At 34.3% G+C, this 26,951-nt stretch overlaps 1 protein-coding gene across 5 annotated transcripts; it reads left to right on the top strand.

Annotated features, from left to right (window-relative positions):
- Positions 1-1,231: 1,231 nt before the first annotated feature.
- On the top strand, positions 1,232-25,411 carry LOC131610689 (uncharacterized). 5 transcript variants are annotated; one of them, XM_058882711.1, is made up of 31 exons: positions 1,234-1,606; positions 1,699-1,786; positions 3,575-3,683; positions 3,767-3,865; positions 5,742-5,784; positions 7,238-7,309; positions 7,413-7,508; positions 7,745-7,975; positions 8,138-8,321; positions 9,059-9,170; positions 9,291-9,377; positions 9,468-9,606; positions 10,301-10,397; positions 10,483-10,545; positions 11,519-11,628; positions 13,246-13,350; positions 13,985-14,061; positions 15,598-15,673; positions 16,057-16,278; positions 17,423-17,494; positions 18,164-18,235; positions 18,329-18,393; positions 18,472-18,706; positions 18,933-19,076; positions 19,739-19,846; positions 19,944-19,994; positions 20,067-20,144; positions 20,222-20,335; positions 20,776-20,954; positions 23,090-23,159; positions 24,294-25,411. In XM_058882711.1, the coding sequence occupies exons 1-31, from the start codon at positions 1,523-1,525 to the stop codon at positions 24,480-24,482; spliced, it is 3,471 nt and encodes a 1,156-aa protein (XP_058738694.1). In that variant the 5' UTR covers positions 1,234-1,522; the 3' UTR covers positions 24,483-25,411. The 5 variants fall into 5 exon arrangements, 3 of the variants coding, with proteins under 3 accessions (XP_058738696.1, XP_058738694.1, XP_058738695.1); XM_058882712.1 differs by lacking the exons at positions 1,234-1,606; positions 1,699-1,786; positions 3,575-3,683; positions 3,767-3,865; positions 5,742-5,784 and adding an exon at positions 5,930-5,992; XM_058882713.1 differs by lacking the exons at positions 18,933-19,076; positions 19,739-19,846; positions 19,944-19,994; ... (3 more) ...; positions 23,090-23,159; positions 24,294-25,411 and having other exon boundaries at positions 1,233-1,606; positions 18,329-18,389; positions 18,472-18,605.
- Positions 25,412-26,951: the final 1,540 nt, after the last annotated feature.

Raw genomic sequence — 26,951 nt, 5'->3', positions numbered from 1 at the left:
GCAATGATTGAATTGCTTTAGAAATATAGTTTAGAGACAACGAAGATGTTGTTTGATGTGTTAAAATGACGTTCAAGCCACCAAATAGGTTTTTAACCCTCTGCAACAATGACCCGACATTATTGAATTTTGGAGGTTTTAGAAACTTCCGTATATGCATCTACGGAAGAGATGAACTTTAGGTCATTCCGTAGGTGTATCTACGTAAAAAGCGTTTTTATTTGTTTTTCTAATTTGATTGTATCTAATTTTACTTTATTTGTATTACGCAGACATTATGAGCGACCATGAGGATTGCACAACATGCATCAACATCAACAACCAAACATAAGTTCCATATTCAAACAAAATAAGGTCTCAAAAAAGCTTAGCCAACATCAACAGTAAAACATATATTCTTTGACGTTATCCAAGATAACTGAACTCTCCTGGAGCATAGTCGACCAACATTACCATGTGTTGTATGATTTAATTAGATCTAGTGCATATCAACTACAAAGTTTTACTAATAACTTATGCTATTCGTAATTTAAAACAACTAAAACTTTGTAGCTGTTCTTCACTGAATATATTTTCATCATACGACACATGGTAATGTGTTGGTCGACTATGCTCTGAGAGAGTTCAGTTATCTTGGATAACGTCAACGAAGTTATATTTTACTGTTGATGTTAACTAGGCTTTTTTGGGGGCCTTATTTTGTTTAAATATGGATTAGAACTACTAGTCTCATCGGTCTCAGTTTGAGATACTTTTGATGTCTGTATTTTTATTAGATTGACGTAATTTTATTTTTATTATGTTTGACATTATTTGTAAGGTTTATAAGATGTTTTCTTTTCGTGTACTATATATAACATTACTTGCACTACTATGATATACTATGGAAACATCGTGATTCTAAACTGTTTCAAACAAATGAAAATACACCATTAGGAGCGGAATTTCACCGCGAGCTCGATTGTATAAAAAGTTTTTAAAATATATCAATAATTCTTCCGTAGATACAACTACAAAATACTCTTTTTTAACACGTTGCGTAGATGTATCTACGGAAGAATTGCTGAACTGAAATTCATTGTATTTTCCCATCGTTTACTATGGTTTTTTACGCTTCCATAGATGCATCTACATCTACGGAAAAATGCAAAATGAGAAATTCTCTTTATTTATTTTTTATTTTTTTGTGACATTAATTTTCACACTTTTTAAAAGTAAAATGAAAAAAGTGTTGGGCTCTAGTCTAGATGCGAATAAGGGCAAAGAAAAGACACAAGAATTGTAGCAGTGAGTGTGACTAGTGAGTAAAACCTCCAGCCAACAACCACCTCTCTGATTCAGGGTTCTACAAATACAACAAATCGCTCTCCCATTCTCGTTGCCGCACTTAACTTACTATCATCACTCACTCACTCTCGTTCTTGCGATTCCATTCCCAATTCCTGCATCATCGGCGCTCTTTCACATTGAAAACAATTCGCAAACAAACTACTTCAACTTCGATTAGGTTTTCGCATTCAAGATGCAAGGTTTTACTGCAAACACTGATTTCTCCGAGCTTCAATCTACCATGCGAGCCATCGAGTTAGCTTGCACCTCCATTCAGGTCTTCTTCATCAATTTCGTATTCACTTTCCGCATACATTTTATTTTTAGTGTTGATTAGTAGAACGCGAATTCACGTGTTGTTGTTTTCAGATGCAAATTAATCCAGCAGCTTCTGAAGCAATTGTGTTGGCATTAGGGCAATCTTCTCAGCCGTATAAGACTTGTCAGTTCATTCTTGGTCAGTGACTTTACAACTATCTTTATGCTATTCTTTACGAATCATCAAATTGCAGCTCCAATAGTTTGCAGAAGTTTGTATCAGGTTCTTGGATAATCTTGGAATTTCTGCCTTAATTGTTTAGAGATATGTGATACGCGGCTTAGTCCCACATTGCTTAGAGATATGACATGTCTTCTGTAATGTCTATGATTCAGGCTTCAAATGTTGATAATTAAACGCTATAGTGGCGGTATAACACTATAGTGTCGCGGAATTCAGACAAACGCTATTGTTATGTGATACACCGTTTCGTAGAAAATGTTTGTCATAAGCCGCTATAGTGGAGTGGAATTCGGTATAAGCTGCTATAGTGTAACGGAATTTGGTATGTGCCGCTATAGTGTAGCGGAGATTGGACAAGTCACTACTGTTTCGCGATACGTCATTTAGTACAAAATGTTGTGATATGTCTCTATAGCGTCTCTATAATATTATTGCATAGTGGAATTTTAACAATCCGCAATTTTTTTGTGTATCTGCAAATGAAAACACTGGCTTCAATGGTGATTAATAATTATATTAATCTAGGACTTGGGTCTTTATTGAATAATGAATATATCTGGCTGTCAGACTTTAATACTGTTTTTAATAAAAGATAATTTGTCTTTTAGGGATATAATTATCGGGAGAACGTATCAATTTACATTTACTTGAAACATGCTACAAGAGATATTTTCTTTCTAGCGAACTTTTGAACTAAAAAAATTATGGGATATGTTGCTGTCTTTCAAGAAAGTGATTGCAGAAATTAATTCCGTGGATCAAACTAGATATGGATAAGAATATTGGAACAGTGATGTTATTGTAATGTTTGGATGAGAGGCAGGGAGAAGGAATGACATAAAAGGAAAGTGAAAGCAACTGAAAACTTTCTTAATAAGATTTCACATAAATGATTTTGCATTTTTTAAGCAATTGACCATAGATAATCTCTAACATAAGACAAACCAAATGATAGTACAGCTCATATTAAAAAAGTAGGTTAGAAGAAATAATCAGGATCTTTGACCTCTATTCCGGTATTGGATTGGCTGTTAATAGAGACCGAGGGTTTATTTCAATAAAAATTCTTGTTCTTTGTTACTTTCTTTTGATCCAGTTCTATTCAAGAGCTCTGTTTGATATCCAAAACACTATATATATAAATTGCGACTGCTGTATTTCAAGGTTTCCTTACTGGCTAGAGTCTTCTTGTATAGGTTCGTGTACATTTCATACCTATCATTTCTCTAACACTAATTATGATTATGTAAAATTCATGTGGATTCCACTAAATCACAAAGATTTCATTCTCTACATTGTGAGACTCATCTCCAAAATGACCGGACCACTTGAATTTCATCCAATAATGGATTAAGTGCTAGAAAGAGAGTGTGCTAGCTTATATTAAAAAAAATAGACGGCATCTTATTGGTTATTTTGTTTTGGAGTAATTTACGTCTGTAATTCCAGAATTTGGGTTGGGCCTAACTCAACTATATAAAACTGACTTGTAAGGTGAGGATTGCCCCACTTATAAACACAACACATGCCATATCTCTAATCAATGTGGGACTAAATCCACCCCTTCAAACCCAACACAATGAAGGTGTTGGGGGCTGCAACGAAGGCAAGCCAAATACCACAATTAACGCAAAAATTCCAACAGTAATACTAATTCATTATACTTTATTAGGTAGCCTCTTAAAATTTATCTGTTATTTTGGTTTAGATCATGCTGATTCTGTACTGATTTTGTCTATGTAGAAAACTCCTTGGTGGCAACTGCAAGATTTCAAGCCGCTGCAGCAATCAGAGAAGCTGCTATTAGAGAATGGAGTTTTCTTAATGCTGATGACAAGAAAAGCTTGATTAGGTTATTGCTTAAACCTTTCAATCTACAAAAAATGTTGCCCTTTTTGATACATACATCCTAAACCTGTTAAATATATATTGCAGCTTTTGTCTATGCTATGCAATGCAACATGCTAGTTCTCCTGATAGCTATGTTCAAGCCAAAGTTTCTTCTGTGGCTGCTCAATTGATCAAAAGGGGTTGGTAAGTAGTGCATTCCGTTAATTTTTCAGTTAATGAAAATGGTCTGAGTATTAACCTACATCTATACATGCTATAGAACAATTGCATACAAGAGGTTAATCCCACCAATTGAATCTGTAAGTTGTGACCTCTCAGTCATACAGCAGCAGCACCAACCGTTGTGCTAAGGCTCTTTTTCTTGAAATTATAAAATTTAATTGCTTTAAGTAAATATTTGTTACTTTAAATAAATTATAAAAATATTGTATCATGAATCAAATAATATGGTTGCCTAATTATATGTCAATCAAATAAAATGCAAACTTTGTTTGCAACAAGTAATCCTGAAACCATAAAATGTGTGTGGAGTAGGCCGATGACGTGCAATGTTTAAAAATCTCTAAGTGACTTAGAAGTTTAATAGTCTGATCATATGTCATCATTCTTTCCCCAACGATTTTGACCTACACTGTGTATTTTTTGAGATCACAATGATCAATAATGATTTTAAAGGGAAACAATGAGAATAGTAAAAGAATGTAGTTGGGGTCTAACTGGTTCATTCTTAATCTTTTTCTAATTCATCTCAATGAATTTGTGAGTTGTGACCTTGTACAAATCTTTGTACCAATCTCTTTTGTCACTCTTTTAGTTGAGTTCCATGGAAAATATGCTCTCTACCAATATTTGTCGTTGAACTTGTGCAAATTAAACTGGTATTGACTAGTACTGGTTGTTGTACCTAGCAAGAAACAAGTGGGTAGGTCAATGAAATTCTTTAATGTTTTAAAAAGGTAATATAATATTTTATTGTCTTGGATATACGTGGCTTAATTTTTTTCTTTCTTTCGGTATGAGAAGGTCAACCTAAGAAAGGAAGCTACTTAGCTTTCTCCTAATATGTATAGTGTAGCGTCCTTACTTCTTTATCAACAAACATTGTCTCCTTTGAGATATTTGTGTTATAGGAGAGAGACCTATATATTCAAATACCAATTGTTGGAATTTCCGCCTTAATTGTGACACTTTGGCTTGCATTCATTGCAGCCCCTAACAACTTCATTGTGTTGGCTTTGAAGGGGTGGATTTAGTCCTACAGTGCTTAGAGATATGACCTGTTTGTGTTTATAAATGGGGCCAATCCTCACCATACAAGTCGGTTTTGTAGGGATGAGTTAGGTCCAACCCACACATTCTAAGATGGTATCAGAGCCTATCCTAGATCCATTGTTGGGCTTCCCGCATCGTCTATGCTTCGGACTCACGGAGGCCCAAGTGTGAGGGGTTGTGTTGGAATTTCCGCCTTAATTGCGGTATGTCCCTAATTGCCTTAATTGTGGCACTTTGGCTTGCCTTCATTGCAGCCCCTAACACCTTTATTGTGTTGGCTTTGAAGAGGTGGATGGATTTAGTCCTACATTGCTTACTGCTTAGAGATATGATACGTGTTGTGTTTATAAGTGGGGCCAATCCTCACCCTACAAGCAGGTTTTGTAGGAATGAGTTAGGCCCAACCCAAATTCTGAAACAAATACTCTTTACAAAAAATAGCACCTCCAGTTTATAATGTGTGCTGCCTAAAATCAAATGTAGTAGGTACAAGAACCTCCAATTTATAGTATCCTCGTTAGGGATTGTCTTTACTAGAGTAACTATGAACAAGTTTCACCTAGTTATATACAAAAAAAAAAATTTAAAGATATTTCTTGAGTTGGAATTGTTTAATCGAAAACACATAATAGGAAAAGTTCTTTTATTTTTTTGGCATTTATCACAGCAGATGTTTATTTTCCCAAGGAGGGAAAGATTGTTGTGTTGTTGCAGATCAATATTAGCTAAACTTTGAGGTTTTGAATTCATCTCTTATAGTTGGTTTGCCAAAATTTTCTATATGCAGGCTTGAGGAAGTAGCTGCAGAGAAAGAGACACTCTTTTATCAGGTGCCCACATATTCTGGCTTTAGTTTCTTTCGGCTATTTGCTCCTTTTACACGTATTCTTCCTTCTCCCCCTCTATTCATGTTTCTGGACTCAAAATGAGGAATATTTTCATAATGCTAATTGTATGCATGAAATGTATCAGTGGGCTGTCCAAATCCCCCAGAATTGATTACACTGATGACTGAACGACTGGAGTAAATTTAAGTGGGTAGGTTGGGTTTTTTCTTTGAATATTAGCTATTTGCTGGCTGGTTTGGCATGGGATTTGAATATATGAAATTTATTATTTGTGTGCATTACTTAATTATTTAACAATTTACAGTTAAATATTTAAGAATGCATTAAGACATACTCCCTCCGGTCACAATTATAAGCCAAAATAACTACTTTCACACATATTAAGAAAGTTAGTTAAGTGTAATTAATTTTCTTGAATATATGAAATTTACTATAATATCCTTAGTTATATTTGATGAATCAACTACTAATATTAAATGCTTTTGAATTAAATTAAGGCTATGTTTGCGAGTTTGGAGGAGAGGGGAGGAGAAGACTTCCGAAAACGAAATTTTTAAAAAATATAGAAAAATATTTGACATTTTTTGAAAAAATAATTTTGTTTAGAATAATAAAAGAGTCATTATCATTACTAAATTTTTAATTTTTAAAATAGTATAACAACCTAAAAGATATTTGGAAAATTTATGTAAGCCCTCCAAAACCCTCAAAAATCCTCCTTCAATACAATTTTTGAGTTCCCTCATTTTATGGGGTTTTTGGTGTTATCAATAAAATCAAACTCTCCAAAACCCTCCTACCCAAAATCTTTTTATTCTTTTCACCAAATTCTTCCTATTTTTCCAAGCCCTCCCCTCCAAACTCGCAAACAAAGCCTAAGGGTATAATAGTAATACAAGCATTAATTAGTCTAAAATTTAATGACTTTTGATTATAATAGTGACCAAGATTTATGGTCATTTTTTTGTTTATAATAGTGACCGGAGGGAGTAATCCTTTCTTTCTTGGAGACAAGTCAAAGATTACCTTATCTATTGTCTTACTTAATCCCATTTACGGCCAAATTCTAGAGGGAGAGTTATAGTTTAAAAACAATTGCTCTGAAATGCCTGCCTTTCATGGATCTCAATAAAATCTATGATTGGTTTGGAGAACTTCTTGAGATTCAGGCGATTGCCAATGATATAACTAGTAAATCTGTTCCTCCTCATTTTATTCCTTTTCGAATAGTCATTTTTTGTTGTTATTTGAGTTTGATATAGGGTATTATATAAATTTTGATTTCAATTATTCCATTTTGTTTACTCTTGTTGTGACTTTGTTATTCCTTACCTTGGGACCAAACTGGTGTTATTGGGCAGTTACAATTTTAGCTGGTGTACTCAAAGCTATTCATGTGACAGGACCATCCTTGACATTTTCACATGTATTGCAGGTGAACCAGGCTACTTTGGGCATTCATGGAGTAGATGTGCAGTTTGCTGGAATCAAATTCCTCGAATCATTGGTATGTAATACTTTATTTTATTTATAGAAATTCCGCCATTTCCTTTTATTTCTACAGCTGCAAAAATACCAACTTTATTTATTTATTTATTAAATATCTATAGGTATCTGAATTTTCTCCTTCTACTTCAAGTGCTATGGGCCTTCCAAGGGAATTTCATGAGCAGTGTAGGAGATCACTTGAGCGAGACTACCTGAAGGTCTTACCATTTAGAATATTCATTCCACATTACATTTTACACTTTTTCTCTTAGGTTAATTGAAGTTTTATTATATAGATATTCATTCTACATTACAGTTTACACTTTTGTTCTTAAGTTAATTAATATTTTATTATAATAAGTGACCGTTATTGACGCACGTTAAGTTGATTTCTGGATTAATTTTAATTTCGTTTTTCCCTTTCTTCTTTGTATTATTATTACCTATATTTTAGACATTCTACCAATGGACCCAAGAAGCTGCTTCCAGTGTCACAAATAGGATTATTGAATCTGAGTCTGTTGTACCTGAGGTTAAAGTTTGTACCGCTGCGCTGGATCTCATGCTTCAAATCCTGAATTGGGATTTTCGTAGCAATACCAGTGACACAAAAATAAATCTCTTCTCTGCTGGAGTTAGGCAAGATGGGGATTCTCTTAAAAGGTCTGAATGTCACCTAGTTCAGGTAATCACTTGGTTTGCTTGTTAGCAGTTGTCATCCATTAGGCAAACATAAGAATTACACCTTAGGCAAAACATCAAAATTACATTACAGTCGTTACTAGAAATTCATGTTATGAGTCTCCCACTGATGGCTCAAGATTCTGTTCTTGATGCTTACATGCAGCCTGGTTCCGATTGGCGTGATGTGCTGATATTGAGTGGTCATATTGGATGGATTTTGAGTTTATATGCTGCATTGAGGCCGAAGTTTTCATGTGAAGGCTACTGGCTCGACTGCGCTATTGCTGTTTCTACTCGAAAGCTAATTGTACAATTTTGTTCTCTGACAGGAACAGTATTTCCTTCTGGTATGACTGTTTGCTTCTCTATCTTTATGCTGACAGTATGTGTATTTTTCTTAGAACTAGGATCTTCAAGTTGATAAATATTGTCTGTCTTTCTGGTGAGAGATGGTTATTTTGATGGATGGATTTTATAGAGGTGCTCAGTTGTTTTACTGATAGAAAGATCATTGATAAAATGTTGAATTAAACTTCTTAAGGTGTGGGCTGTCCACCACTTATAGACATATTTTTAGTGCATATTTTATTCGAGGCGAGACTCCTAACGCGACCCCCTCACGCCCAGGACTGAACATCAAGAGCGTGACCCGAGTGGCCCGATAGCGAGTAGCCAGTGGATCTTAGATATGCTCTGTTATCATCTTAAACTTTGGATTGGGCCTAATTCAAACCTTACAAAAACGACTTATAAGGTGAGGACTGTCCGCCAATTATAAACATATTTTCGGGGCATATCTCATCAAATGCGAGTCTCTTAGTTAATTGGCCCATAAACAAAATTTATCCTTTCTATGAGATATCTTGAAAGAATGGGATGAGACTGTAGATATCAGTCTAGCCATCTAGAAGTAGATAATGCTTCAACAGTATGAATACCCGCCGTAACTAGTTATTGCTAAAAGGACCCTTGATCAGTTAGGGGATTCACTTTTCTGTATCAGCATCCACCCCAAAAGAAAATCTTTTTGATTTGTGAAGATTTTTCATTTGAATTCCTCTTATTATTTTCTACCGTGTTTTAGATGATGGGAAAATGCATGAGAGGCATCTCCTGCAACTCCTCTCTGGGATACTTGAGTGGGTAGACCCTCCGGATGCTGTTTCAAAAGCTATTGAAAATGGGAAAAGTGATAGGTTTGGATAATATTCATTTATATAGTGCACACTGCAAATGACCCACATACTTGTGCACACACATGTCTCTACACAGTTCTATTTACATTTAACCCTCAAATTGGTTCTGGTTTCTTTCAGTGAGATGATTGATGGTTGTCGTGCATTCTTGGCTATTGCAAATGTAACAACTCCTTACGTGTTTGACAATCTCCTAAAATCTATGAGGTATTTCAATTTTCTTTTTGATTTTTTTGTAGGCATTTCTCTGTTTATCATAATGATAGTTGAAAGTACACATTTTGGTTGATGCTCCAGGGCCATTGGTACTTTTACGTTTTTGTCAATGTGGATGTCTGAAATAATTAAAGTCCTCATAACTAGCAATACTGAAGAGGAGACTTGGAGCTGGGAAGCGCGTGATATCTTACTGGATACTTGGACCGCCCTTCTAATGGTTGTTAATTCAAATATAATTATAAAATGTTACTTGTTTTTCTTCTGATTCTGGTAGAATTTATCCTATCTGAAAAAATTTGCCAGCTACAATTTGTTGTTTTTGTCTTAATTAGTGATGGTGCGAGTGTAGCACTTGTTAATTTATTTGAACTTTAGGAAGTTTCTGTTGCTAACTATCGATATTAAAAAAGGCGGCCCAGTGCAAGAGACTCCCGCTATGTGGTGGGGTCTGGGGAGGGTAGATGCACACAGCCTTACCCCTGTAAGTGAAGAGGCTATTTTCAAATATAGCTTTCAAGTTATGTGAACCTAGATGGATCCAAGGAAACTGTTGGAAATTCCGTCTTCATTGGGTTGGCCCCTAGTCGCTTAGTTGCGACATTTAGCTTGCCTTCATTGCAGCCTCCAACACCTTCATTGTGTTGGGTTTGAAAGGGTGGATTTAGTCCCACATTGCTTAGAGATGTGACCTGTGTAGTGTCTATAAAGCTTGGGAAGCCGTCACCTTCAAGCCTGTGTTGTATGGAGGAACTAGGCCGAACTCAAATTCTAAGAGAAGCACATATTTTTCACATTTATTGAATATATCAGTTGTTTAATTTGGAATTAGAATTTCTTCAATATAAGTCAAAATATGGAGTTTGTTAAAATTTGGTCATTAAGCTGAATGGTTAATATTTGTTCTTCTTCAGCCAATAAATACTACCACTGTAAATACTTTGCTTCCACCAGAAGGAATAAAAGCTGCCGCCAATCTCTTTGGTTTCATCGTAGAATGCGAGCTAAGAAGTAAAACCTATATGAAATTTTCTATATTGCTTTATTTATTTATTTTTGTAATACTTTTCCTAACATAAGCTTTCTTTCTATGTAGTGGCCTCTGCATTAGCATTTAATGATGAGGGTGATTCAGATTATCTTCGTGCTTCTGTATCTGGTATAGAAATTTGACAGATTTATAAATTGCATGGACCATAATTCAGTTGTCATTTTTTGTTATCGTCAATATTGGCTTTCCTGTTGCTAGACTTTGTTTAAGCGGTTGTACTGAGAATAATACCGACAACATCACAAGCAGTCAGAGACAGCAGCCTAAGTCCAATTTTTATTGGGCCAAGGCTTGTTGAGAACTCAATTTCGTGCTGAAATCTACAAATTTTGCCTTGAAAGTGGTTTAATGTTTTTTTGTTAATACCTATGGAAAGTAAATTTATAGTTATGATGTGCTTAAATTACTCAGTCGCTGAACTCCTTCAGTCACAACTCCTTCCTTATTTATATTATTTATTTACCATAGTTTCCTACAGTACAATACAATCTCATTTATTTGAATGAGTAAACTGTCATTTCGATCTTCGAATGTGTCAAATGGTGTCATTATAGTCCTTGAATGTATCAAAACTGCAAAATTATCACTTGATGTGTCTTTCTTAAGTCAGTTTGGTCCCCAAATGTATATTATGTTAGTCAGATTAGTCCATGAAGTTACTAACAAAAGACACACCCAAGGATGTTATTGCAATTTCAATAAGTTCAGGGGCTATAATGATACATCATCACACATTTAGGAACCAAAACGATTTAGTCTTATTTAATTAAATGCCTATAATTTCCTTTAAAGCACATTCAGTTCTTGGTTGAAAATCTTTTCTAATGTGTTAAGAGTCCCACATAGGACAATATATGGCCTGAACATATGCTTATAAGTGGGGACAATCCTCCTCACCTTACAAGCCGGTTTCATAAGGATGAGTTAGGCCCAACCACAATTCTAAGAGTTACGAACTAGGCACTAGATTTTTCATTGCTAAAATTTTACTGCATACTTTTTGGTGTCTATACATCATTTTGGAGCCTGATGAGTTTCTTTCGTTCATTCTTATTGACAACAATTGATATTTTCTTTGCAGCCATGGATGAAAGGTTAAGCTCATATGCACTTATTGCAAGAGCTTCTATTGATGTTACAATCCCTTTGCTCACAAGTGTGTTTTCAGAACGGGTCACACGCCTTAATCAGGTATGTTTCATATTGAGTTATAGAGGATAATTTGGATGAAAATTTCATATCTGTCGCCTTACGTCTACAATCATGCGTGTCTCGCTCCTTCCCTTTTCCTAAAGATTAGTAATTTTCAGACCAAAAGTTTGAGATTAGCAATTGTTCGGACTGCAATAATTGGTATCGGTAATTATTTGAACCGCAAAGTTGTAATTAGTAATTGCTCAGATTGCAAAGATCGAGATATTGGTTGCAGGGTGGAAATAAGCAAGATTTGGAGGTAGGGGCTTTAGGATTGGGGAGGAGGTAATTAACACCAGTTTACAGGAGGTAGGTAAAGAAGGTTGCTTGACCGAGCGACTATGGAAGGCAGCTTGACTGGATTCCCTATATTGATACAAGGAATCCTCAAAAATAATTAAGCAAGAAGCTCTCAACCCAGAAATCTTACTGTATTCCATTTTCATTCCAAGCATAATCGGGACTGGTCTCCCAGCTCTTTACTTTTAGATTCTCTCCTACTCTAAGTATTCTAAGGAATCTAGTGACTAGATTCTAGAATTGTTGCTGTTAGAATGTATACTATATACTTTTACCATCTGTTTGCTCACAAAAGATAAATCAATCTTTCTAGAATGCCCTGCCTTATAGCTGCTCTTACAAGGAAAAGGTGCCAGCTTTAAATATCGAGTAGACATTTTAATTGAACTTTTAACATACTGTCCACTACCCACGTATTGTAATCATAGAGTTAGGCGTACAAAATCAAGAATAGTGCTTGGTACCTACCTATCTTGTGGTTGGACATCATCTCACACGTCATAGGTGGCGAAGTCTAAGTATAGTAGGTATGTAAAAAATGAGATTCAACCAACTGTAATTAGATGGTGGAAGCTGGTGATGCACGTGTGCCGTAGGTGCATGAGTGTAGCAACATTCAAAACATAATTACAGTTTTTAGCTGTGATCAAGTGGGAAACTGATTGAAAGGCAGTAGCTTTTGATGTAGTTGAAGTTTGAGCATAATGGTTTATTCACTACTGAATCCAAAAAAGTCCCTTTTACATCAACCAAATTAAACCAGTTAGGTGTCTAAATCTATATTTAGTATATTCTAAGATAATTTATCCTTAAACTAAATGCAGCATGCTTGAGAATTTTTTGTCACGGGCTACAAATTGTCTCATGTTTATACAAATTGTCTCATGATTACACACAAAACAGATTTATGCTTTTCTTTCTTTTTGAGCAATTTTTAAGTTGCTGTGCCTATACATTTATCCTCAATGTACCATATCTTTATTTTGATATGCTAATTTCTAAGAACAATAGTTTTGTAGATCCAGATAATGCAAAAAATGAGTTGCTTATTAGTTCTTTATGAATTAATTTATTCCATCTATTTTTGTTGAGTTTTAACCTATCTATCAAAACCAATGAGTCAAACACTAAGCACAACAATAATGTCTCTATCAAATGGTTACTCAAACTTTTCAATTCAACTCAATCTTATGAAATGTCTCATTATCTTTTGTCCATTTGTGTGCTCTTCTATTATCTCATCCGTCCATAATAAACAATCTGTGTTAAATTATCAGAACTATTACCAGCTCAAATTATTCACTTGATTTGTAGGGCAGGGGCGTTATTGACTTGACTGAAACTTTGGAAGAACTTTATTCATTGCTGCTCATAATTGGCCACGTAATTGCAGACGAAGGGGAAGGGGAAATGCCACTGGTATGTGGATGTAGTTTCTCCTTATTCTGTCACTCAGAAATATTCTTTAGTACTAGAAATTTTCCTTTTCTTTTTGAATGAAAGAAACTTAATTGAAAGAAAAGACTCCAGGAAAAAAAAATGGCTTAAAAACAAGACTCCAGGAAAGAAAATGGCTTAAAAAAGAGGGGGGGAACAGATATCCTCATAAACGTTTTGTCAGCATGATACATGGAAAAACGAGTAGGAATGGAAGTTTTTTTGTTTTGTTTGATAAACTGGAACTTTTTGATTATTGATGATTAATTGAATCTTCTGAGTAGAATAGTATTTATAGCTACCGAGGCTACAGATACAATCATGTTTATAGCTACCGAGGCTATAATCGTATTTATAGCTACTGAGACATCTAACAGAAACAATAACTTTAACTAACCAAGATTGTTGCTTATGTTAAGTGTTAAGGGATAGTTATAGTTATGCCAGCTAAGCTAATTGACAAGAAGCTTCTGGATCCTATCTCAATATTCTCGATTGTGTAGAATAGTGCATCATCTTCTATTTTTTCACCGTTAACCCTTATTATTTTTCACACGTTGATGGCTATGTGATAATGCAAACATTAATCTAAGGCTATGTCATATGTGATGCTTAGGTTCCTAATGCCATACAAACTCAATTTGTTGCTAATTCTGTGGAAGCAGATAAACATCCTGTTATTTTACTTTCCAGGTAAAGTGCTTTTCTTCTCTTTTCTGAAATTTGTTGTTTGCATTGAGCTCCTCCTGCTAAGATTTGCAGTAAATTATATTTGTCAACCTTATTGAGATATTAGCACTTTTTTGGTTTGGCTCTGTTAACATTCTTGTTGATACTCCCTCCGTTTCAAAATGACTGTCATTTTAGCAAATAAAATTTGTTTTAAATCGACTGTCATTCTCACTTTTCTATGTAGAAATAATTGTTACTTTTTCAATTATGCCCTTTAATTATTATTCTTTACACTACTTCCAACGTATTAATATGACTAATTCAGTAAAAGTGTACTATCTTATGACAATATCTGTGTATAAAACCTTAAACGACAATCATTTTGAAACGGAGGTAGTATTACTTCTTTAGAGTATTGCTTTATCATCTACTTCTCATCTTACGTTTGATCTTTTTCATTTTTAGTAACTTCTCCCTTTTGGTCCATCTTGCCTTGCTAAACCACAGTAGAATGAGCAGCCCCCATATCACTGTTTTTGTAAATTTCACTTTACCTATTCTGATTAACCAGCACATCAGTTAGCATGTGGTAAAATGACTATACTGTCCCTCTAATGAATCAATGTTCAATGTTATTGAAATTTATGGATAGCTATTCTAGGCCTTCTTCCTTATGGGGCAGTAGGTGTATAGCTCAATTTAAAGACATCACAAGCATGTGCACACAGTAGCATTGTGTGATTATGAATGGGGATCAGTTGACATTTGTGCAAGAATGGGAAGATTTGCTTGTCATATGTTTCCTGCTCACCAATTTTTAGGAAGCTGAGCAAACAGTTGGTGTTTTCTTTTGACAAAAAGTATGTTTTACTCTGACTGAAAAACCCCAAGAAACTCAATGCTTAGAGCAGAGTTCTATAAACACTCTAGACTTTGTTTCAGGCATATTCCTTGCAAAGAGTAGAATGAAGTAAATTGTACATTGATATTAACCTATGTCAATGGTATATTAAGACGTTTCAGATCAATATAAAATTTAATGAGGATGTTTATGTGGGGTTGAAAAATTTAGTATTCCCTCCTCCTTTCTTCTGTAGTTGTTGTTTTTTATAGGTCATTTAAACTTACCAAGAAAACCTAAATTTTTTATTATTTTGATGGAATTGTTTGTCATTTTCCTTAACTGCTCTTTATCTCATTCTGCCTATTTCTCTCTCTCGGCAACAAATAGTTAAAGTTAATGACAAATCAATAGTTAATGTTCCATTGAGTTTCTTAAACAATAAATGAATTGGAATATAACTTTTCTACAAAAGCTACAACTGAAAAACAATAGAGGGGTAGATTTTGTGAGATTGATATCCTCAACAAGATTAAATTCGCAATGTTTATTTTGATTCACATCTGTGTCCACTTGGTCTTTCTATTTGTATGCACATGCATGTGTTTGTAGTCTCTAAAAACACTTGGATACATTTCATTATTGCATTGGATGTAATGCCCGATACAATTGAAGTGAATCCCTAAAAACTCTCTTTATTTTATTAATTAATGCAGCTCAATCATAAAATTTGCTGAGCAATGCCTAAATCCAGATATGAGAGCATCAGTTTTTAGTCCCCGGCTTATGGAGGTAATGCATTTTATTTTATTCATTTATCTTGCATATGCTTCTACCTCGACAATATCTTCTTATGTCTTCGTTAGACATAAAACCTGGATATTTTGCTTTTGTTGTCTTCTGGTCCTTTTTAGCAGCAGATTAAGTCCCTGAGAAACGAGGAATACATACGATAGTCTATAAGTTTTTGCATGTAAAAAACATTATTATACTATGCCCATGATCCACTGCACCATTTTTTCTATAATAACTATTTGCTTCTATTTAAACAACTTGCAATTTTTTTAAACTACAAAGAAACTAATCTTGGTTGTGTAAGGTGGTCTAGCATATATACCATTTCTGACAAGGCATTGCTTTACCTTCTCACTCTTTTAAATTTATGTTCTATGCAGTCAATTGTATGGTTCCTTGCAAGGTGGTCTAGCACATATCTAATGTCTTCTGATGGGATTGGAGAGAAAATATTAGATTCAGGTCATCATTATGAACATAGTTCGAAAAAGGTGTTACTTAGTTTCTTTGGAGAGCATAACCAAGGGAGAATTGTCCTTGATATTATTGTCCGTATATCTTTGATCACACTTACATCATATCCAGGGGAAAAGGATTTGCAGGTTTGTGTTTTAAACTCCTGTTATTTTTCCATATTTTAGATGTTTTCGTTTAAATCCAGTATTTGACATAGTTGTTACCTAGTTTCCATCTGTATTTACTAATGTAAATACACATTCAAGGAGAGTTAAGGAGTGTCGTGATATGGGTGGTCTCGGATTTGATTCCCACCTCCGGCGTAAACTAACAAGTTTAGCATTTAACCTACTAACATTGAAAAAACACTCAAATTCAGATGTTCACAGCTACAGTCTTTACATGCTTATGTATTTGAGATTGTCAATATGAAATATATTTTGTACATATAGGTGCTGTGAAAAGTGATGATCAATCTGATTCTACACTAGAGATCTATTTGTAGATTATCAAATTCTAATGCTCTTGCAAGATTTCCATGATCAAAAAAAGAAAATATCATGTATGTTTTTCCAACCAAAATTTCGTATTGGTCAATGTGATTTATATTAACATCCCAATTCATTGAAATTTGGACTACCAAGTACTGACAATGATTATTCTAGGTTCGGATCAATTAAACTGACAATTGATTAATGCATTCACGTTAATGATATTTATTTTTAATATCAAAACGAAAAACTTATTCATAAATTAATGAGATTGACCACATGTTCAGTTAAGCTTTGTTTGGAAGCTTGGAGGAGAGGAGAAGGGGGAGCTTTGAAAAAAGGGAAAGATTGGGTGAAAAGAATGGAGGAATTTAGGTGGAGAGGGTTTTGGGGGTTTATTTTTTATTCGTTATACAAAATCTCCCTAGTTTGGTTGGGGTAACTAAAAAATTGTATTGGAGAAGGGGTATGAAGGGTTTTGGAAGACTTAGTAAATTGTTCAAATATAATATATGCTATTATAATATTTCGAAAATTAAAATTATGTTAATGATAAATATTCATGTATCATTCTATACAAAATTATTTCTAAAAATGTTAAAGATTTCTCTATATTTTCTTCAATTTTTGTTTTCCCGAAGCCCTCCCTTCCCCTCCCCTCCTAACTCGCAAACAGAGCCTTAGCTATTTCTAATTTGGAAATGTTGCTTTGTGAAGTACCGGAATAAATGAAAACCCATTTGATTTCATAGTTGTTCTTAATGCAATGTTTGCTGTGTGGTTACTATTTTTTTTCCAGGGCCTCACATGTTATATGTTACTCCATTCACTGGTTCAGCAAAGGCATATATGTGTTCACCTTGTTGCTCTGGTGAGTTAGTACTTGTACTTTTATTTTGACAAAACATCAAAATCTGCAATTTTATCTTGATTGAAACTTTAGAATCTGTATGTTTTAAAATGATATAATTATTTGTTATTGTGTGATTTAAGTTTAGTAATTACTCTTGAAGGTTAAAAAGGTGAAGAAGGAACTCTGAAAAATTTGTTGTATTGTATTGTAAAATTACAGCGATTGATTCTAATATATAAACTCTATCTCTTTCCTAGCTAAAGAGTTACAGGGAAATTGAAACTATAAAAGAGTCATAATTAATGATTTGTTGGTGAGTTGCCTCGAGGGAAATTGGTTTAGGGGCATTCGATTCACTTTATTAAATGCCTATATTTTAAAATAAAAAAAAACAAATTTAGTAAATGCTCAAAAAATAGGTAGTATTTGCATTTTCAAACTTCATTATAAAAAATGCTTCTTTTTCATTTCATACTTTCTGCTTTTGTTTCTTAACAAAGTGATTTAGTTTGGACTTTGGACATTTCACGTGCCTAAAATTAATGGTTTTTGCTCCATTACTTATGTCTCCAGGACCTTCATACTATATTACAGTCAGTAACCTTTCATTTTTTATGCTAATGATTGCTTAAACAAGAGTAATATTATTGGAGCATCACTGTCTTGATTTTGTGTTTTCTCATGCAGAATTCATGGCATGAACTTGCAACTGCATTTTCCACTGAAAAGACATTGTTCTTGTTGGATACTTCGCATCAGGTAGGAACTGATTAACTTCTACTACTGCCACCAGCTACTTTGATGCTGTCTGCTTTTGTCTAAATGACATTCATTGTTTTTTTTTTGCTTCAGCGATCTCTTGCACAAACACTTGTTCGTTCAGCTTCAGGTGTGAGAAATTCAGAAGAGTCAAGTCAGTGAGTATTCATCTCAGCTTTCTTTATAGTTTAAAAAATTTCATGACACCGTGTAAAGATTTGTCTGTTTGTATTAAGGTATGTAAGGAATCTCATGGGTCATATAGCAACATACATAGTGGAGATGTCCAGCAAGAGTAATCTTAAAAACATTGCCCAACAACCAGATATCCTCCTGTTGGTCAGCTGTATGTTAGAACGGCTACGTGGAGCTGCAAGTGCCTCTGAACCTCGAACTCAGAAAGCTATATATGAGCTAGGATTTTCTGTTGTGAATCCCATACTAGTTTTACTTGAAGTGTATAAACATGAGGTAGCACTGACATTCTTTTGTATTATTTTGTTTAATATATCCTAGATGCTCTTGTGACTCATGTGTGATTTCCAGGACTATCTTCGAACATATTCATATTATCCTTATAATATGTTCCTTTACTAGATTAATTATAAATTATATTCCTTTTCATTTTATCTTCTTTTTTAGTTAGACAAATGTGTCTAAACTTGCTATTCTGTACTTGAATGTTATTATTGCTTAGTCTGCAGTTGTCTACCTGCTACTAAAATTTGTAGTGGATTGGGTTGATGGACAAATTACTTACTTGGAGGCCCAAGAAACTGCTGCCGTTGTCAGTTTCTGCACGCGTTTGCTTCAGCTGTATTCATCTCACAATATTGGCAAGGTAAATTTCTTTTTTCAATTATGGTGTTTTTTATATGGGACAATATTTCAGCACATGAGGAACATTGTGACTAGTTGAAGATATACTTTTCTGAATGTTGCTCTGAATGGCAATCTTGCCATAGACATGGCTGGAACTTTCTTTATGGTGCTCTGAATGTTGCTATCATAAAATTGATTTGAGTAAAATAACGCCTGTATGAATGGGTTTTCTACTCTCTGTCTCTTTTAAAAGGAACCTTATTTTATTTAAAGATTTTTATTGTCTGGGGAAAATGAGAAATTCCAAGTTGTATCCTCAAGCTACCTCTCCAACTTGGAATCTAATCCCTTGTAAAAATTTCAAATTGTACTAATGAAGTTTCAGTCTTGTTGAACCATTAAACTAATCTTGAGAAATTAGATGGACAACAAAGACATTCTTTAGAACGAGGCATATATTATGAGATACAAAGAACTGTGTTTGTTTCCCGTCCTCTATTTTTTGCTTTTGCTTTTTCTTTCTTTTTAATCCGTATAATCCTACAATATAATTATTTTGATTAAACTATGTGAAGTCAATATGATATTGCTATCAGTATTACTTAAGAAAACCCACAGCATTGCTAATTTGCCTTTTCTTCTTCCTTATTTTAAACATCAAATCTCTTTTCACTCTTTCAGATATCGCTAAGTCTTTCAAGCAACTTACTTAGTGAGGCACAGACAGACAAGTATAAAGATCTGCGTGCTCTTCTTCAACTTCTTTCAAGTCTTTGTTCTAAAGACATGGTAAAGGTTTTCCTTTTGTAAATTGGAAAGAGATCTACATGAACCTCATACTTTTTAAAATTAGACCAACTTAACTGAAAAATAACTGATTTGACAGATTGATTTCTCGTCAGATTCAATTGAGGCCCAAGGCACTAACATATCTCAGGTGGTATCATTATTACATTTCCCTGTTTCATGTAAAGTTGGATAATGAATCTCTATAGCCTTGATTTTGCAGGTGGTTTACTTTGGTCTTCACATAGTCACACCACTGATTTCTATGGACCTTTTGAAATATCCCAAACTTTGTCACGATGTAAGAAACTGATGTACAACGTAGATATAATACTGAACTCGTTTTCCAAAAGCTGATACCATATTATTTATCTGCAGTATTTTTCTCTCTTGTCACATTTGTTGGAGGTTTATCCAGAAACATTCGCACAACTAAATAGTGAAGCCTTTACTCATATACTCGGAACTCTTGATTTTGGTCTACACCATCAGGTTGTAATATACTTGTAGATGTGGCTTTTATTCTTTAATAATAGATATCGTTTGTTGATGGGTTTAAACATGGAAATTTTTAGTCCCTACATATAACATAAATATGTTTTAAATCCTTAAATGCAATTCTTGGTGAGGACTAAAGACAAATTTTTTGACAAGTTTAGACTATAACAATAAATAAATTAAAATCACGATTTATTTAAAAAAGCATTATATTTTTGGAGATTAAGAGCATATTTGTGTCTATGTATGAGACAATAAGAGGCTACAAAGATCGACATTGAGAAACTTCTATGCTTAGAGAGTCTTCGCTAATTTAGCATTCTCTTCAAATGCCCTTGATAAATTTCTTCTTTTAAAATTAGAAAAAGGAGAAAACTTCACTACACACTGCACTTCTCAAATCTAAATAATTATTTCCTTATTGATTTTTGTAGGATGTAGATGTGGTTAGTAAGTGTCTCAGAGCTCTGCAAGCTCTTGCTTCTTACCACTACAAAGAGACTGGTAATGGTAATATAGGCTTGGGTGCACATTCAAGTGGGGAGACTCAGGAAGGTCTTTTGAGCCGCTTTCTCCGTTCATTGCTGCAGTTGCTCTTTTTTGAGGATTACAGGTGAGAATGCAAATGTGTTTCTTTTTCTTTCTGTATCTTACTCTTATCTAACCCTGTCATTGTTTTGGACTGCCAATTGTGTTATCTCTGTTTAGGATTATAATTTAGTTGATATGACTAGATTACATTTGGAGCAGAATTAGAGGCAATAGGTCACTGTAAGGAAATCTAGACTCATTAAAAATTACTTCCTTAGAGATATAAAGCCTACATACCTGATGGAGATAGACATTTATAACACATGAGATGTGGAATATCTTAAAAATACGAACTTATGAGAACGGAAAGACAACTTGTGAGTATTATAGGGACGCAATAAAGGAAAATAAGTACAACCAAAGAGTTCGAGAAACTTGTAATTAAATACTCAGCAGTGAAAAAGACAGTTCCAGTATTTGAGAGGCAGGTTAACTTGACTAAGTTAAACCTAGTTATTGATTTGACTATGTGAGGTTAATAGAGGCCACATCAAGTTGGATCTTCTTGTTATACTTGGAAAGACTCATATCATGAGCAATATGTAGTGCTTTAACTTCAAACTCTAGGCTCTGGGCCTGTTTGTTTCAGCTTTAAAAAAAATAGATTTTTTCTTCGTATTTTTCAAAATAGATTTTACAAAACCGTTTTTCAAAATATTACAAGTTTTTTTATATTCGTTTTTTCTAAATTGAAACACTTATTTTGACATCCTATAACATAAACATACATTATTGAAGACCAAAACTTAGTCAAAATCACAATTTTTTCAAAAAGTTGTATTTCGAAAATGATTTTCATGAAAATCTATTTGAAATAGCTTCAAAATTAAGTGATTTTTTGAAATTTTGATATAAAAAAAATGTTTCAATAAAAAGGTGAAATATCTAAAATAACATTTTAAGAATAACTATTCAAACCAAAATTTCATTTCCCTCTATCAACTCAAATTTGCTATCAACAGAAATAACAGATCCATAATCCTGTGGACCGCCTTCAAGAATCACATCAATGTGTTGAGAAGGTATGGGATCGCCAACAAAAGCAAGAGAATCCACAAGTAGTTTGATGCGTGAATCATCTATTGTAGTGGCAAACATTTCCGTGCGTAATTGACGTGCATCGAGCGAGTCAATTATGGAAATGATCATGAATACACATCCAGTGGTACGACATATGAGCGCAACCAATGATTCGAGTCATAACAGAGCTCGAGATAGTGGACTGAAGCCAAGAAAACTACCATTAATCTTGTTGCGTCCAGGTGCAAAAGTTTGGTTGTGTCAGTAATGTACCGATCTGGAATCTTACAATAGAGTAAGAAGCTTTGAAGGTTGTGAGCATTCACAACCGGTTCCATTTGTTGGCGCCAAACGAGGAAATTCTTCTCATCAAGCTTTTCGGAAATCTTCAAAATAAAATCCTGCTTGGAAAACGACTGCGATGGGGTATATGGTTGAGGAGGTGGTTCTGTCATGATCGGAGATCAAAACCTGACTCTTTTAAAAATGGTGAATAAGTCGCAGAAATGCATTCTAGAATACTTTGAAATTCTGTTTTGATTGATTATAACAGAATGAGAACAAGGGCTGCGGATTCCCTGCAGTCATGTTATATCGCATTCACGCATTTGGGGTAGTAGTGACCATTTGATCAAAACCAGACGGTCGATTTAAGTTGTGAATTTTAAGTTATAATAAAAATTGAAATAATTATTTTTCTGATCCTGATCGAACGGTTATTAATTCTCCGAATGCGTGAACAAAAATAATGATATTATGGGCTGAAGCCAAAAAATAGGGGAATTGCTTTTCCCACTCTAAGCATTGCTCCCCCACCCTAGTGAAAAACCAAAACTACCATAGAAAGAGCTTATACATAAGCGTTTGTCATGGGTAAGTGCTTGTGCTAAAAGCCGCAAATAAACCGTTTATCTAAACACGACCTTAAGTGGAGCTTGAGCGTTTGGGGATTACTTGACAGCTATTTTTCTTATCATTACTTCATATGAATTTATAATATGTGCCAAATGATTTAGAGTTGCAAACAGGTTCAAGTGCCTTCTTTTCTAGTTTAAAGCTCAAAGTAGGCTATATATCTTGATGTAGTCAATACTACTGGAAATCCACATTCTAACTAATATTATTGCCTTGTTATAGTTCTGATCTTATCAGCGTTGCAGCAGATGCTCTCCTTCCACTAATCCTTTGTGAAAAAGACCTGTATCAGGTATGTATGTTGCTTTAACTTGCATTTGGTAAAACTTACTAACCGTAAATAACTTTTCAGGCCATGTATATACACCTTTTCCGGTATACTTACAGAAATTATTGTCTCAGTTGACCTTAAGCAGATATGAGTCATAAAGTATGGCCTACTTGGGGCATGGTTTAGCCCAACTTGGGTTACTAGATCGGCCTAACATTTCTATTTGGGATTAGCCCATGCTCTGAAGAGGTTAAAATATGGTTCACATTTTTAGAAATTTGTTGTGTCTAACTCAACTCCAAAAGTGAGCTCGAAACGTGGATTTTCCAAGCCTTATAATGACTACTTTGCTCATATCTCTTGTTGATACCAGATCTTAGTCCAGTCCCTTACCCGATATTAGACATTTGGACCAATAACAAAGCGGGTAACTCAATAACAACACCCCTATGCGCATAGACATCTAGAGCTTGGACTAACACAAGTAGCCTAACTCAGTAACATATATTGGATAGACTTTAATTATTTTAGAATTTGAGCTAGACTTACCTCAATTCTATAGTTAGTTTAAAAGAGGGAAGGACCATCCAAATCTTATCAGGGGACTACTTTGGTCATATCTCTAATCGAGTTGGGACCTCAACATACCCTCTCAAGCCTAGAGTGGGACATTTTGGACACAGTGGCCCAATCAACAACTCGTCACACATAGGACGGCGCATTTCAAGTGTGTCAGCAATTGTGGATGGCCCAATAACAAATTTACAACAGGCTCTGTCACCATTTGAAAATTTGAATTTGCCAAGCCTTATATGGAATACTTTGGCCACATCAAGAGTCAATGGTAGATCTTAATCATTGATGCCCACAATAAAGATTAACTTTAATATGTACAAATATTATAGGGACTAAAAAGTTATTTAAGCCAAAATCAAAATTTGATGATAAATGTGCAAGTTACTTTTCATATTAGGTTTTTTTTTCTTTTTTTTCTAGTTTTTTTGCTCAATTCTTGATTAAATCCCTTTCTTCTGTTGCACGTAGTTTGTAAATAATAACTATTCACTATTCTAGCACATACCCAAGTCTTCCTATTTTTATTTAATTCCATTTATTGAATGATGAATGATTCCCTAGATGTCTTTTTCTTTACAGAGATTGGGAAATGAATTGATAGAGAGACAAGCAGATCCAAATCTCAGATCAAGGCTGGTAAATGCGTTGCAGTCACTAACTAGTGCAAATCAGCTTTCTTTCTCCCTTGATCGAATAAACTATCAGAGATTTAGGAAAAATCTGAATAGCTTCCTTGTTGAAGTTCGTGGATTTTTAAAGACTGTGTGAATAATCATGTGACTATATTGTATAAAGCTTTGAAAGAAGAGCTGACTTCACTAGATGAACCAGCCGCTGGAGAAGAAATAGAGGCAGAGTATTTTTGAAGTTGCATAGAACACTCAAGTCCTATCTATGCTACAATGGGTCTTCTATCTTGGATTGACCGATCGCCCAGGTTGTATTCAAAAGCTTTTTCATCGGTTAGTTATAGACTTGAGAAAAGCATAAAACCTATCTGAAGATCCGAGTAGCAATTTAGTGACAAAGTGGTTGTCAAGTGAAATTATTTTCTTGAAACTGTATTTTGGGGAGATGTATATTTTCCTTAGTCTGAAAAGAGTGTATGTTTTTCCACACTCCATATTTATGCTCTATTGCACAAGCAAACAATATGTTCAGATCTGTTATATAGAGATATTTGTACCATTTCTAAGCTCGTGCAAGCTTAAGATTATTGGAAACTTGATTCTTGACAATATTAAAGTGTGCTTAATGAGTTATTTATTCAATTTTTCCAATCACGGTTGTAATATTCATATATGCCTGCATCTAATTTTTGGTTCCTCTCCATCTTATTATGCTAAGAAGCTCTTTACACATCAATGTGCACAGCTTTGACACACTCAAACGTATATATTACTTTGGTATACATGGAGTTCTTTGTTCTCCCGAGGATTCATGATCTGTCTTTCCAGACATATTTCCATGTGTGGAGTTGGCAAATAGATTTGGAGAAGTGTAAAATGTGCATTTTGCTAGACCCAAAAATTACTACGAACAAACAAGATTTAGGAACCACCACTGAAGAAAGTGCAAACTTACACTTTCTAGTATAGCCCAATAGATATGGAGAGCTGTAAAAGGCTTTGGAGTTGCTTTTTTCATGTATTCAATTACACCGCTGTGAAAAATTTCAAATGTCCATGGCTTCCGGAGATTTATTTTCGGACGCACATTTTTCACACATATCTTAGACGAAATTGTTAAGAAACCTTTGTTCTGTTCAATTTGGTACTGAGATGCATCTTTGTATGCACAAAAGAGTGATTCTTAAGAGTGATCGAAGATGTATTTATGTAATCTCTCTTGGTTCGGAATTTTGTGAGCTTTTCGGGTCATCTATATAATACGCGTTAGTTCAAAAGAGCAACATGCATGCAGAATGGAAAACCAACCTAAATTAAATCAAAATAAAAATTACAAATATAAACATTACATAAATTTAATATTACAGGTTAACAGTTGGTTGAGGATGTTGTAACATCCTTATAATATTTTCGACTGATCTTTGAATCGTCGCGTCCACCTCAATTAGACCCTTTATTGAGTAACGGAAAAAGTATTCCACATAACCTTCAAATCATCATCCGTCTTCAGTTCAAGCATACTAAAGTGTACTTTTTCTTCGCTGTTAATGGAGAATGAACGATACTCGAGCTTGACAACTCTTCAATTTTTTGGATATCACAACAGAGTATTTAGTTTGGATTTCAGATCAACAAGAAGTATGTCCTCGGAGACCGTAAATTAAAGAGGGAGATTTACGCTATTGAAATACACAAATGCAAGATGAGGATAAGGATTCATTCTTATTTTGGTATAGAAAATGGAATGAGAGACCATATCTTCAAGAAAGAATTTGAAGATACATCTCTGAATCTGCCTTTTTTCTCAAAAAATAAGGGTTTATCCGGAGATGCACATTCGTATATTCCGTAGTTATGTTTTTTTATTTAAAATAACAAGGTGTGTTCGGAGATGCATCTCTGTAACCATCCAAAAATTATGTAGAACAAAGTCATGGTATTATGCAGAGCCAATTTTCATACTAAAAAAAATGCCCAAAAAAATACCATCCAATTTTATAACATAATGCAGTGCGTTACATACAAAAAGCGTGTTACATTGTTAGATTACAATTAAAATGCATCAAAACATGTGTCACTGTCTAAATCTATTGGGGGTTCATTCTTCGATCTTTTCTTATTTGTTTTTCTTTTAATACCGCTCAATTTGATGAACTCTTCCATGCTTTTTAAAAAGTGATCCGACCAAGTTCCAGCATCTTGCGTGAAATGTGTCGTCCACTCTAGTGATGTATTTGGTATTGGACATTCAAGTTTCAAATAAATATGAATAAAATATTTTTTTATTGATAGCCAACCTATACACATGATGCATTCAGATAGATTTTGAGGTGACTTACTCATAAGTGGAAAGAATATTTCTGAGAAACCATATCGTGTTAACGCAATGCATATCCTATCATAATCACTTGCTATAAGGTGTCTCATTTTCGAGAAACGCATCCATTTGTTAAACGGAGCCAGATCATTAAGACAAAGAACTAGATCATTTAAAATTTCATCGTATTTTGCTTTGTTTCAATATAGATTTGTGTATGATTCTTTAGGCGTCTTCATCTCTTGTATAAGATGAAGACGAACGAATTGGTAGTCGTCTCTTCCCTTACCG

Source organism: Vicia villosa, linkage group LG6 (assembly GCF_029867415.1).
Source record: "Vicia villosa cultivar HV-30 ecotype Madison, WI linkage group LG6, Vvil1.0, whole genome shotgun sequence".
Lineage (NCBI taxonomy): Eukaryota > Viridiplantae > Streptophyta > Magnoliopsida > Fabales > Fabaceae > Vicia > Vicia villosa.
This window is presented reverse-complemented; position numbering and strand designations above follow the sequence as displayed.